General features: G+C 50.9%; 1 protein-coding gene across 1 annotated transcript in view; it reads left to right on the forward strand.

Moving 5' to 3' along the window:
* The window catches only part of MCMBP (minichromosome maintenance complex binding protein), a 176,227-nt gene extending 163,470 nt beyond the window's left edge, over positions 1-12,757 (forward strand). The window contains exons 13-16 of the mRNA XM_085602822.1: positions 4,082-4,215; positions 4,835-4,999; positions 5,332-5,420; positions 12,292-12,757. Coding sequence (XP_085458948.1) covers positions 4,082-4,215; positions 4,835-4,999; positions 5,332-5,420; positions 12,292-12,418 — 515 coding nt within the window. The 3' untranslated portion in view covers positions 12,419-12,757. The remainder of the gene's footprint in view (positions 1-4,081; positions 4,216-4,834; positions 5,000-5,331; positions 5,421-12,291) is intronic.
* Positions 12,758-13,826: the final 1,069 nt, after the last annotated feature.

Here is a 13,826-nt window from a genome sequence, read left to right on the forward strand (position 1 = left end):
ATTCGCCACCCCAGTTCAGATCGAGACATATGCAAATCAGTCTTCAACCTGTTCCTCATGGGAACAGTCCAGCCCGAACTACCAAGCCTCCCTTGACCAGAAACCAGCATCGTGGGACCGAGCTGGCTTAGCAGTTCGGGCTGGACTGTTCCCATGAGAAACGGGGTCAAGACTGATTTGCATATGGCTGGGTCTGAACTGGGGTGGCGAAGTAAGCAAAAGAACGATCATGGATTCAACCCAGATCTAATAGTGATTGGGGGTGAGTGTCTGAAAAGCTTCAATGCTCCGTTCATCTTATTGTGTTTGCTGTGTCTTTATATAGTAAGCCAAAAAGAGGTATGCTGTGTAAAGAGTCAAAGTATCCCTGTATAAATGGACAATAGGGCTTGTTCTAGCGGGAAACATCCTTTACCACGCAACCATTGCAACGCGGTATGGTTACATCGTGGTTTTCACAACGTAAGTCATTACGTCGACTTGCACTGGAGGGCGCTCTTCACTAAGGAATAGTGTGAATTACTATTCCAACACCTTCCCTACTGTAGGTAGACTGGAGTTGGAATAGTAATTCACACTATTCCTAAATCCAGCGCCCTCCAACGCAAGTCGATGTAACGACTTGCGTTGCCAAGACCGTGATGTAACATACCGCATAGTGATGGTACGCGTTGTATCATCATACATTAGTTCTAGCAATCCCAAGGTGCTCTATTTTGGGGGTAGTGAGGTGGAGCAGCATTCGGCTTCTCAAAGTTGAGTGTTAGACGTTTGTTGCACAGACAGTCAATAAATGATGCGCACACATTCAAAAAGGAGATCCATACCAATTTAGAAAAATAATACTTATTGTACATATATTAACACCAAGAACTTCATGATTGGGTAAGTACCCTTCGAGAAAGTGATTTTTCAAGAAATTGAAAATGCTCTGTATTTGTATCTTTAAAGCAGTAATGTTATCCTATGGAGGAAAACATGTACTGCATACGGTCACTTGTCAACAACTTACAGATCTGTTCTTCTGGACTTAAGGTAAGTATGGGGCAGGGTCCATGGCAGCACCAACAGGTCACCTTGGTCAGCTCTGGGGCGTCCCGGTGCAGTGGTGCTTTTCAGCATCGGGTGACCGGTTAAAGTCAATGGGACACAGTCCTGTTGCAAAGCAAACGGGGACTAGAGGGCCAGTCTGGTTGAACCCACATGGGGGCTCAAGTCTTGAGGTTCTTGGGCACACAGGGACACCGTCTGTCTACTCTATCTCCGGCTGGGGGCTCTGGTGCAGTGGGGCTTTGTCCGGAGGGTCACACTGTTGAAGACTCTCGTGGTTCTCTGTCCCTGTAGAAAGAGGCTGCAGGCGGCAATTGGGGGAGCCAGTCTGGCCAAACCCAATGGCGGGCTCAGCTCCTGTTTTAGGACCATGTTCGCACAGTCTCCTCCCTCAGACTCGGGCTGTGGAGCAGGGGTGCTTTGAGAAATCGGGTCCCCTTTGGTCAAAGGCTCACTCTGGGTCTTGGTTACCTGGTGAAGAGGGAAACAGGGCAGCAGGTCCACTTTCCGGGCTGGCCTGGTAGATCCTGACGTCCCTGGATGGTGTAAAGTCTTGGGCTCTAGGCCCACATACTTTGTAGATAAGTGAGACACACTCATTAGTAGTGGTGTACTAGACCTGGCCACGAGCACGTGCACTCGGACTCTTTTATTCGCAGGGTCACCTGACCGGTGATGCCTGTGATGTGTGGGGTGGGTGTGTGGGCTAGCCCTCGAGGGAGTGGCTGGCGAAATACTAGACTGTGTCCAGCAGGACACAACAGATGGTAGGTCATGCCTCGTGTTGTTGGAGTATTGACTGGACCACCAACAATCCTGGGTCGCTGCAACTTCTCCGGTAGCCAGGGTATTGGTGCTGGGCGGCTCCTGAGACAGATCTGATCCCCTAGAGCATGAAGGCCTTTCTCCTGTCGCGCTGCTCCTTTGGTGAGCTCGATGGCTAGCAACACAGTGGACCAGCAGATGCTTGGAGATCTTTCCCAATTGTTGAGGTGTTGGGCAGTCCTTCAAGAGTTTGAGGAGTATGTCCAGCTTTTGGCAAAGTCGTTCCCAGTGATAGTCGAAGTGCAAGCGGCCTGGCAGGGTTTTGTACCAATCTTTGGGTAGGTCTTCAGTGCTCGCTCTCTTCGGTTCTTCTTCTTTCTTCCTCGGTTCCTAGTAGTCAAATCTGATTTTCTGGTATCTGGGCCACCCAAGTACTCAATTTAGGGACATTAAGGGGAGTGAAGGGTAGAAGCTAATGGGCTACGTACCCCTGGGGCCACTACACACTCTTGATGACCACTCCCTGTGGGAAGTGGGCATCATTCTGTCCCAGAGTTCCTAATTCCACCAAAATCCAAGATGGTGGGATCCTAATTTTTGTATTCACCTAAGGTAGACCATCCTAGGGATGTGACTAGCATGGAGGTGCGACCCGCCTCCTTGCATAGCCAATTTTCTGCCTGACATGGTGCCAAATGGGCCTCGGGGCAGGGGGTGGCATCTCCCAGGTCTTGGGAAAGACAGGTTCACATATCCAAGGTGGTGTGTTCTTTGAGGCTCCTTGCCTTGCCATGCTAATTTACTAGCTATCCTGCTGGAGGAGGTGTAAACTCCTCCTGCCATAGCTGCCATTGTTTGACCTGTGAGAGTGGGGCTTTCACCTCCGAGTGGGTCAGAAACTAGTCTGAGGTGGCAGGCTGGACAGAACCAATCAGCCAGCACATTAGAGGACTAGAAGGTTTCATGGGGGTACCTCTAAGGTACCCTCTGGGTGCAGGTGTGAATAAATCCATCACTGGAATCAGTGTGGGTGTATTTATACAAGGGTTTTGATACCAACCACCATAGGTTTGAGTGAAGCCATTGTGTAGCTGGGAAAGTCGATTTGCCCAGTACATACCTTAAGATTGCTTCCCTGCTCACTTGTAATATCCAGCAGTGCAGCTAGACATTACAGGGGCATATCTGCTCAACCCTTAGGGATCCTCTTTAGTACCCATATACGGGGTACCTGGGGTACCATTTTCTAGGGACTTAAGAGGGTGCTAAATCCTTAGGAATTGTTAAACAATCAGCATTCACTTTCTTTTAAGGAAGGAGCACTAGCAGTGAGGTCTGGTTAGCAGGCATCCGTGCACTGTCCGAATGCTTTGTTATTATAGATTGTATAACCTGAAGCTGAATCCGGCCTTGTGTAAACATTCTGAGAAAAATGTCCACACAGCCGTGCCCATTTACAATTGATATGATGCATGAATATTCAATCAATTCAACCTCCAGGATATAGGTAGGAGTCTCCATGCTCCGCTGGCATGGTACCCCGGGGCTGTAGCTTGTTCCAGGGAGACTACTCTTGATCAATAGTTAATTCTCGACAGGGGTAACGTGGTGCTCCCATTATTTACCCAGTTACAAAAGCTTTTGTACAGACTTGCCTCCAACACATGCAGGAGGAACAGAGAAAACATTAATTTCTGGAAAATTGATTTAATAGTTAAACGTCACCAAAAGCGGTCCATGACAAATACCAAATTAATTTGAAAACACAAAATTGCATTTAAATGTGGTTTGCTGATTCTGTAATTGATCTCCCAAGATGGGAAATATCCGCATGTCACCTAAGGTGTTTAATACTAAACATTAAGCCAGATATTCCAAATAGTAGAAGTATTCAGAGTCTGAAACGTTACGCCAAATACATGGACGGAATTGCAAATATTGCGCTCTTGCCCACGGAAAGAAATGGAAATATTGGGCTCTTGGCCATTCATTTTATTAGAATGTTGGAAGACATGCAATTTCCATGGTCGGTAATGAATCTATGGAGAAACAAATAACTGTATTCTTGGAAGTATACAGCTGGTCTTGTCATTAATCGAGGGTGTTTGGAGCTGTCTTTGTTGGTGACATTCTGTGGAGGATTGAAGCTGCAGGAGTTTGTCTTAAAAGCTGACAAAGGCCACACAGCTCTTTACTGCTTTGTGTAGTCCTTTTAGGTTGAAATGTGTCCTGGTGACTGACCTGAATACTTCTGTTCTTTTTCTAGGGGTGCACAACTTGACAGCACTGGGAAACCTCATCACGTGGCAAAAAGTGGACTATGACTTCAGCTTCCACCAGATGGAATTCCAGAGTAACGTGAATGTGCTGATCACGTCTGAGGGCAAATCTCTTCTGCCGGTATGCCAGGGTTTTCTCAAGCTGAGAATATGGGGAAAAAGGATCACATTGTTGGAAGTATTGATGGTTCTGTTTTCAAGGTGCCAGGAACGTATTAAATGTAACACTTTTTCAGGCACATTTCTGCGAGGAAGAGAAAGCTGACTTTTAAGGTTTGGAAGATCTATTGTGCAAATTGGTGTGGCTGGCAATTAATGATTTCTCCTTGGAACCAGTAGCAAAGGACGGGTCCGAAATGTACATATGTAGCTAGGGAGAGCATAAGGAGAAGAAAATGCATCGATAATGTAATGTTATTTAGAATTTGAATAGCTCACAGCTGCCACTAATGTGGTATCAAGGAGCTCATTACTTGTATTGTAAGAGCAGCGTTATGGGTCTCACGTGGAGGTCTGGTGACTACAGTAGAGCGAGTGCCATGCTGATCTTTCCTCAAGGGTGGTTCACTTCTACAGCTGGTCAGTCACCCATCCAAATGGTACCAGCTCATGGTGGACAGAGTGCTCGAAGTTCCCTTGTGTGCCACCAAAGTGAATGTATTCAGTTTTTTAGGGTGCATGGTTGCGGACATGTCATTAAAGGTTGATGTATATTAATTACCATTTTTTCCCTTTTGAAGTCTGACTGCCAGGTGCATCTCCAGCCACAGATTATCCCACCCAACATGGAAGAGTACATGGTCAGTCTTCTGGCAGCTGTGCTGCCGTCCACGCTGAATAAGTTCCGCATGTATGTCAGCTTATTGCGGTTGATGGATTACAACATATCAGATGAGGTGACCAAGGTGAGTGAGGCTTAAAATCGGCCTATGGATTCCTCCAAACAGTCTTTTAAAGCAGCAGGATGTCAAAAAATATGATTCCTAAACTTTGACAAAGTTTCACCAGAGGGCTGGTCTGAGACGAGGGCACACTGCACTTAAGACAGCAATATATGTCCCCTCATTTGGCCAATACTTGGATGTATATTTCAGAAACAGTGGTAGAAGTAGGTTGTACCAAGACACAACAGCTTTTCGTTTATACAGTTTGAGTCAAGAGTTGCACCCCACGGGACTCTGTAATTTTGGTTCCTCACTATCTGTAGTCATTCATTATATTGTTTGTCATGTTGCAGGCTGTGGAGGATGATTTTGTAGAAATGCGAAAGTACGACCCCCAGAGTATCACAGCTGATGACCTCCACAGAATGCTGGTTGTTGCTAGGTAAGTTAAGAAGACTACACATGTGTCAGGGATGTGTCTTGAGTTCCATGGGGGCTGATCTAATGTACGCGAAGTGTGATCTGGTGTTGCTCCAAATTCACACATTTGAACGCTACAGGTCTGGTGTGGTCTGCCTCTTTGAACAATGCAGATGAGTCGGGTGGAATTTAGCCTCCACATATTACTGGTTCATGATGATGTGAGTTCTGGGTGTGCAAAATGGTGGAGATTAAGGGCATGGGACAATCGAGTCACGTTTGAATAAGATACTTGGTTAACTTTAGTGAGAATGGATTCTTCTTCTTGAGCACTGCACTCTGGCCTTCAAGTGACAGAAGTGAGGCTGTGTTGGCCATATCATTTCAGATTGGTCGTTTTTTTAAGCAAGCCATGCTTGCACTAAGGCTACAAAAGGGCTTCTAACTTTTTCTTCTTGAATAATAGGCACATGAGGAGCCTAGCGCGCACCCAAGATGGCCGCATAGGTGCGAGGCTCCCGAGGACCTCCGCGACCTCCTGCATAAATCCTGACCGAATCCTGTCCTAGATGAGGGGACTGTGTTTGTGAACCCGAGTTGAGGTGACGCCCGTTTTCCGTTTTCAATTCGGACCTCGGACACCGGCGGGAGCACCGATTAAGGTTTGCGGCCTTCTCCACGCCGGCCCCCCGTACTGGAGTTGTGGGGCGATCCGGCGACAAAGTGAATAACAGCGGCGGGCAAGGCTGGGCGACTCGCGCACCCCGCACTTTCACTTTCGCTTTTGCGCCCTCCTTGCTGCCAGGCGAGGTAGGGTCGCGAAGCGGTGTGCGGTGGTGTGGCCTTGTTGGGGTGCCCTGCCGGCCCGCCGGCTGCGGTCCGTCCTGCGGAGCGGTGGTCGCCCCCCCCCCGGAGCCCTTGAACGGGATTGTCTACCCCCTTTTTGAGGAGATTGGCTCGATTTGGGACCGCGACCATGGCCACAAAACAAGATGGCGACCGGGCTAAGGTGAAGTCGACCCGTCGTGGCGCGGCCCATCAATCCAACAATATGGACCGCTACACCCTCCAGAAGGGATCTCCAGAGGCGCTGCGTAGATCCCCTACGGGCCCGACTGACGCTCCTGCTCTGCCCACGGACCTGACCCTCCGAGACGTCATGGGCGCCATCGCCGAGATGAAGGCCTCGGTGGACCAGCGCTTTGACACTCTGGCGCAGAAGATCGACTCGGTCCTCGTGGACGTGGGCCTCGTGAGAGCCGATCTCTCAAAAACAAATGACCGGGTCGATTCTTTGGCCCACTCTACTTCGGGCCTCACATCCGACGTGGCGGCCCTCCAACAGGAGGTGCGCAGGCTTGGCCAGGCGAGCGCCCTGATGCATCGTCGACTGGAGGATTCCGAGGGTCGGGCCCGGAGGAATAATGTCCGCATTATCGGGGTGCCGGAGGGACGCGAGGCAGAGGCAGCGGATCTGTTTGTGGAGGAATTGGTCCTCACCCATCTCCAGCCTCGGGGGCTGAGTAAATTTTTTGCAGTGGAACGTGCCCACAGGGTCCCCGGGGGTAGGCCTAAGGTCGGAGCCCCTCCGAGGCCTCTCATCGCCCGGATTTTCAATTTTCGGGACAGGGACGCTATCCTGCAGACCTCCAGGCTACAAGGGCCGGTCAGACTTGACAATATGGATATCAATTTCTATCCTGACTTTACTCCGGCGGTCCAAAAGCAGCGACTGAGTTTTCTCGGTGTCAAACGTCGCCTACGGGACCTGAATCTCAAATATGCGATGCTTTTTCCGGCTAAGCTGAGGGTGGAGGTGGATGGCCGCACGCACTTTTTTGATCGTCCCGAGGCGGCCGGGGACTGGCTGGACACTCTGCCCGGAGATCGGGGCCGGGGAGGTGGGGGGGGGGAGCGGTTGGTGGGGAGGGCCCGCCGGATCAGGACTGAGGGACTAATGGTAGGCCTTGCTCTGGACTGTGTTATTGTCACCATTGACTGTTAGGGTAAGTTCCCCTCCTGCGGAGGTCGTGTGGGGTCTCTTGGGGGATCTCCCTCCTCCTCTGGGGGACTAGTTAGTTTTCTTTCCATGGGGCGACAGGCACACTGCACTTTGGGGGGGGCTGTTTGGGCTCATGCAGGGGTGCAGGGTGGGGGGAGTTCTGTTGGGGATGGGTGGGTTGGGGTGGGGTGTGGTTTGTTTCTACCGCAAGGCAAACCCTTTATTGTATTGGATTTTTTGAGATGCTCTCGGGGGGACAAATGATGGCTTCTGTATGTGATGGGGGGTAGGGACCTGACTTTGTTGTCCTGGAACGTTAACGGACTGGGTGATGGGATTAAGCGGGGTGTGGTCCTGCAATATCTGAAACGGATTTCGCCTGATGTGGTCTTTTTGCAGGAGACACACCTCATTGGTAACTCCTATTGTGCCATGAACCGACGTGGTTATCATTTGGTGGCCCACTCGGGCTTCACATCGGGCTCGCGAGGGGTGGGCATTATGGTCAAGACCTCGCTCCCGCTAGAAATAGACGAGGTGCGCCATGATGAGAGGGGACGCTACACTGTCTTGGTGGGGAGAATGGAGGGCAAGGTAGTCGTCTTTGTCTCAGTGTACGTCCCACCGGGGTTACAGTCCACCACCTTTGCGGACCTGGGACGCCTCCTGCTTGACCTTCCGGGGGGGCTTCTGGTGGTTGGGGGGGACTTCAATGCGGTGGCTTCTGGGACTCTGGATCGCTATCCCCCTAGGGACCTCCCCCGGGCACAAGCGTGGCTGTCTGGCCTTTTGGACACGCTGGGATTGGTGGACTGTTGGCGTCTAAAGCATCCCACTCAGCTGCAGTACACCTTCCATTCGGGGGCCCATGGTAGCCTTTCGCGGCTTGATTATGTCCTTGTCCCTGCGGCCTATGCCGGGAGAGTGGGGAGGTGCGCCACCTGGCGCGGGGTATTTCAGATCATTCCCCACTCCTGTTGCACTTTGATGTCTTCCCGAGGGGGGAGGGCAGGGTAGCTCCAATCAATGCCTGGTACCTGCGCGACCCCACTATTCGTGCTGACTTGATTAAATCCTTGCAACGGTATTTTGAGGAGAATGTGGGGTCTGTCCCGTCTGCCATTTCCCTGTGGGAGGCTTTCAAGACTGTGCTTAGAGGGGAGGCCCTCTCCCTTATTTCCCATGCCCGGAGGCGCGCACAGGAGGAGGTGACCCGGGTGGAGGCCGAAATCACTGAACTGGAGGGTGGTCTGGGGAGTGGGGTGACTGACGCTGCGCTGCACGTTCTACACCTTAAGCAGGCGGCCTATAGGTCCCTCGTCACGGAGGCGGCCAGGGGCCTCAGCAGAGAGCAACAGGGGCGATTGTATGATGTGGGTGATAAGGCTGGTAAGTTGATTGCATGGTTGGATAAGAAGGAGAGAGCTAGTCGTGTGGTCCCGCTGATTGAAAGAATGGATGGTGTACGTGTCACTGAGCCGGAAGGCATTGTCTCTTGCTTCGCGGATTATTTCCGCGAGGTATATTCCCCGGTTTCTCCCTGCCCGGAGGAGGATTCCCATGCCCTGCTGCGTGACATCGCGCTGCCCTCCCTCTCAATGGAGGACAGGGAATTGATGGATGCCGCCCCCACCTCGGACGAAATTGCCCTCGCCATCCGCTCGGTCGCTTCTGGCAAGGCCATGGGCCCGAACGGCTTTCCTATCGAGTTGTATAAATTGCGACCGGACGTACTGGCACCCCACCTCCGCGCTATGTTCCTTGCGGCTCACTCGCGGGGCTCCCTCCCGCCGGACCAGCGTCTGGCTACCATCGTGGTTATCCACAAGGAGGGCAGACCGCGGGACCGGGTTACATCCTACCGGCCTATCTCGCTCTTAAACGCGGAGCCTAAAATCCTCGCCAAGGTGCTCGCTAACCGGCTGGTCGGCGTGGTGGGCGATTTGGTCCACCAAGACCAGTCCGGCTTCATTCCCCATCGCAATACGGCCCTTAATCTGCGGCGCTTGCGCGGGGTGCTCGCGCGTGTTCCGTTCGTGCGGGAGCCGGCCATCTTGGCGTCCCTGGACGCCACCATGGCGTTCGACACGCTCGAGTGGCCCTACATCTGGGCGATGTTGGCGAAATTTGGATTTGGCCCGGGATTCATCAGTTGGGTCAAATTGTTGTACTCGGACCCATTGGCACAGGTGGTGGTGAATGGTCGAGTCTCGGCCCCATTCGTGCTGGGACGGGGCACGCGACAGGGTTGTCCCCTGTCGCCGCTCCTTTTTGCATTGGCCCTGGAACCCCTGGCGGAGTGGCTGCGGTGGCACCCTTCTATCCGAGGTCTCCGTTGGACCCCCGAGTATGAGGACCGCGTGTCCCTCTACGCTGACGATATCCTTTTGTACCTAGCCTCCCCGCGCAAATCACTGATTGTCCTGGTCGATGTTCTGCGCTCCTTTGGCCGTAATTCAGGCCTTGTCATCAACTGGGCTAAATCCTGTGTCTATGTGCTTTCCGGGGAGGCTCCTGTCCTCCCTCGGGGCTGTCCGATCCAGATTGCCTCGCAGGGATTTCGATACCTGGGGGTCTATATCACGCTGGACCCGGTGGCCCGCTACGAGCGAAACTTGCTTCCCCCCCTCCAGCGCTTGAAGGAGGACGTCGCGCGCTGGCGGCGCTTGCCGCTTTCGCCGCTCGGCCGGGCGGCATTGTTCAAGATGATGTCATTGCCGCGCTTTTTGTACGCTCTCCAGAACACTATGGACTTGGTCCCGGCGCGCTACTTCCGTGAGGTGGAAAGCTTACAGCGCCGTCTGTTTTGGGACGGGAGGCCGCGTATAGCCCTGGCAAAATTGACGCTCCCGTGGTACGACGGAGGGATTGCCCTCCCGGATATTAAGCGGTATTACTGGGCCTCCCAGTTAGCTGCAATTAATCACGGCTTCTATGGGCCCGCCCTAAACCCGGCATTTGAAATGGACAAAATGCTCCTGCCAGGTGGCGACTACAATCGAGCGCTCTACACTAGCGTGCCCGATTCCCGCTTGACGGGACCCACGCGTGTCATGGTGCGAGTATGGCACGCGGCTAATGCAGCTATGGGATGGAAGGACCGTTTGACCCGGGCGTCACCGTTGTATGCGTCGGAGAGGCTTGGCTCTTTGTGGACCTCGAAGGGCTTCGAGAGGTGGGACATGATAGGCATCAGTACAGTGGGAGATCTCTGGACGAGTGGAGGATTCAAGACATTCGAGACGCTGCAGGCGGAGTTTCAGCTGCAGGGCAGTGAATACTTTCGCTACCTGCAGGTCCGTCACGCACTGGGTTCCGTCTTCCCAGACGTGGCCTCCATCCCGGAGTCCTCCCCCCTGGAGGATAGAGTGCTAGATGGCCACGTTCCGGACAGCACGATCTCCCTCATTTATAAGAAATTGATAAATGACCGCTCGGGCTTACTGACTGGCCTCCGCGAGGCTTGGGTTGCCGATGGGCTGGAGTTGGACAACGAGGACTGGATTTCCGCGGTGGCCTCTCCGAAGGAGGTGGCCATCCCGGCTCGCCTTCGCTTCGTCCAGCTTAAGATACTCCACCGGGTGTATATGACGGGGCCAAGGCTTCAGCGTATGGGCTATGCCGAGGATGGATTGTGTAAGCGTGGGTGTGGTGCTTTGGCGACTTTTTTACACATTCTGTGGGAATGTCCGAGGGTGGAGCGATTCTGGCGTGGTGTGCATGAGGTCCTGCGAGCGGTTACACATGTCGCACTGTTGCCTGAAGCGAGGAGATGCCTGCTGAATGTGTGGGAACCGACTGATTACTCGGTTCCGCAGACGCGATGGGTGACTCTGGGATATATGATAGCTAAACGTGACATTGCTCAGCTGTGGGGATCTCAGAGACCCCCGGCGGTGTCGGCTTGGAAAGAACATATGGATTGGTGCATGTTCCGAGAAAAGGTGGTATATGTGGCGCGGGGTAAGCCTGGGGCATGGGTGAAGATATGGGGCCCCTGGAACGCTTACCGCGGGGGTATTTGCGAGCCGCCGTTGTTGCCTCCCGCTTCACCAGCTCCATCCCCATAGTTGACCCCCTCCCTCAGCCCTGGGCACATTGTTCTCCCAGTCCTGGATCAGTTTCCCTCCCCCCCTCTGGATTTCTTTAGATGGTTGGGGTTCCCCACTTGAGGAGCACATGTCGTCATTTTTGATCGTGGGTTGCCTTGCGGGTGTGGTTTTATGTTGTTGTGTTGTAGAAAACGAAACCGTATTGTGGGTTCAGAGTTATGTGGCCCACGTTGTTGATACCTCCTGCTTCATCGTCTATGCAAAGCCAAGTGCCTTATCGTATGTATGTCATGTGCTTTTGTCACTTTAGCGGCCGGCCGGAAGGTTGTAGGCCCATACTTGTATATATTTGAGATTGCAATAAACGGTTTAAAAAAAAAAAGAATAGGCACATATTATTGTCAACTTGGTGTAAATTTGATTTGCGTGTGAAAGCCAGCCTTATGTAACCCATCACTTGAAACAACCAGTCTAAATCGGCCGTTAAGCACTTTTCGAATCATTAAGACTTTTTAACTGACCCTAACTGCAAAAGATCACTTCCTGTTGACTGTTTAATAGATTTACCAAACCTGTCTAAAGAAAATTGGTCCTTTGTGGAGCAAAGGCACTCTGTGCAATGACTTGTAGGATGCTGGGTCGATGTAGACCTAATTTGAGATTAACACTGGTGTAAGGTTGTTTTGCCATGGACTCAAAGTGCAAGTTATTTGTAGGCTTTCTTAACAGGAGTCCTACAAGAGGGTTAGAGCTGTTGTTTTTGCAAAAGTCCTGTAGTGAGGGTTGGATTAATCATTGTGAAAGGACTTCCGGTTAATTGAACTGCTGTTTTTGCCTAGGCTGCTGTCCCTGAGTGCAGGTCAGACTACGTTGTCGCGAGAGAGGTGGCTCAAGGCCAAGCAGATGGAGATGCTACGGAAAGGCCGGCTGGACCAGCAGAGAAGTGTAAACGGGAACGAGCCATGAGGAAGAAGCGGCGTTCGCCACATCATTCTCTCCCTAAAGAGACTGTGCTGCTGGGGCAACTTAAAGACTTTGAGAAAGCGCAAGATTCATATCGCCTGGTTTTCTAGAGCCCTTTATGCCAAAATATCTTTTTTTTTTTTTACAGAGGCCTTATCAGGAAACCCCTTTGGTTTCAAAAGGTATCTGCATCAAATTTCCAACCTTTCAAAAACTTTGACACGTATGAGGCTGGATCGTTGAACTCTGAAAACCTGATTATTTTATGAAACTTTTCGGTGCTTTTTTTGTAATTTCCTCCTGCGAAATGTCCTGATTTGATATTAAAAGTTTAATACTGTGTGTGTTTTTCTTTACTGAAGTCCGTAACATATGGTCTATAGAAATGAATCATAATTGCTCAGAGTAGGAAGTAGCATCCTAGCAAAAGAGACTGCTGTTGGCTGCTTCAAAGCAACATCAGTTAATGGTGCTTCCAGCACATTGGTGTAGGAGACGGGTGTGCCATGAGGCCCGTGCAGTAGCATTGATGATTTGCAATGTAGTCCTTTGTCCCATTGTCTGTCCTTCGCCCCATCCCCATCTCCCCCCCCCCCCCCCCCCCCCTTTCTCATAGGAAAGCCTCCCGGCACTAAATGGGATTGGAACATAACATAGGTGTGCCCTTTGAAAAAACATAGACATGTATTGTTGTTTGTATTGCACACGGTCTTCCAATACATTGGCCACATGGCACTGGTTTTTGTCAGGGAGTGCCTTTGCATAGAATTTGTAGGCTTTACTTGCAGACCGGATATTGTTGTCATGTGATGTGTTTTGGGTTTGTTTTCTGGCCCAGCTCTGAGACTGTGTACTGGCTGTCTGATCCTTGAATTCATATGCAAAGAATTGTCTGGTCACGTTGCCTGGTTTGGTGGAGGGGCCTCATTTGTTGAGTTATGCATATAATAATTTTGCCTGAGTTATAATCAAAGGGCTACGCTGCTTGCTAATGCATCCTAGGTTTGTCACTTGTCCCTTGAGTGGAAATAAAGATTCGAATTGTTGTGTGACCGGATGCGGATTTATAACGTAAATAAGCGGTATTCCTGCTTAATAAATGAACAGGTCGCAGGAAAGGGGGTAATAGAAGCACAACAAATGTAAAATAACCTTCCTGACCTATATTCCTTTTTTAAAAAAAATCCTAACTAATATGCACTGTGCGGTACCAAAAACTGATAATTATGTAATTTTGTTTCTTCACATCTGTTAAGGCAACAATTGAAATATCTTTATATAGATGTATTAATCTGTATCATATTTATGATACAGATTGATCTATCTATAGAAAAAAATACCTATTCATCATTTTCTAATTTTTTTTTTTTTTTGCATTCAAGCTACACTTCTCATACCAACGCCCTTGTAA

The sequence above is a fragment of the Triturus cristatus genome, chromosome 1_2 (assembly GCF_964204655.1).
Source record: "Triturus cristatus chromosome 1_2, aTriCri1.1, whole genome shotgun sequence".
In the NCBI taxonomy this organism is placed as follows: domain Eukaryota; kingdom Metazoa; phylum Chordata; class Amphibia; order Caudata; family Salamandridae; genus Triturus; species Triturus cristatus.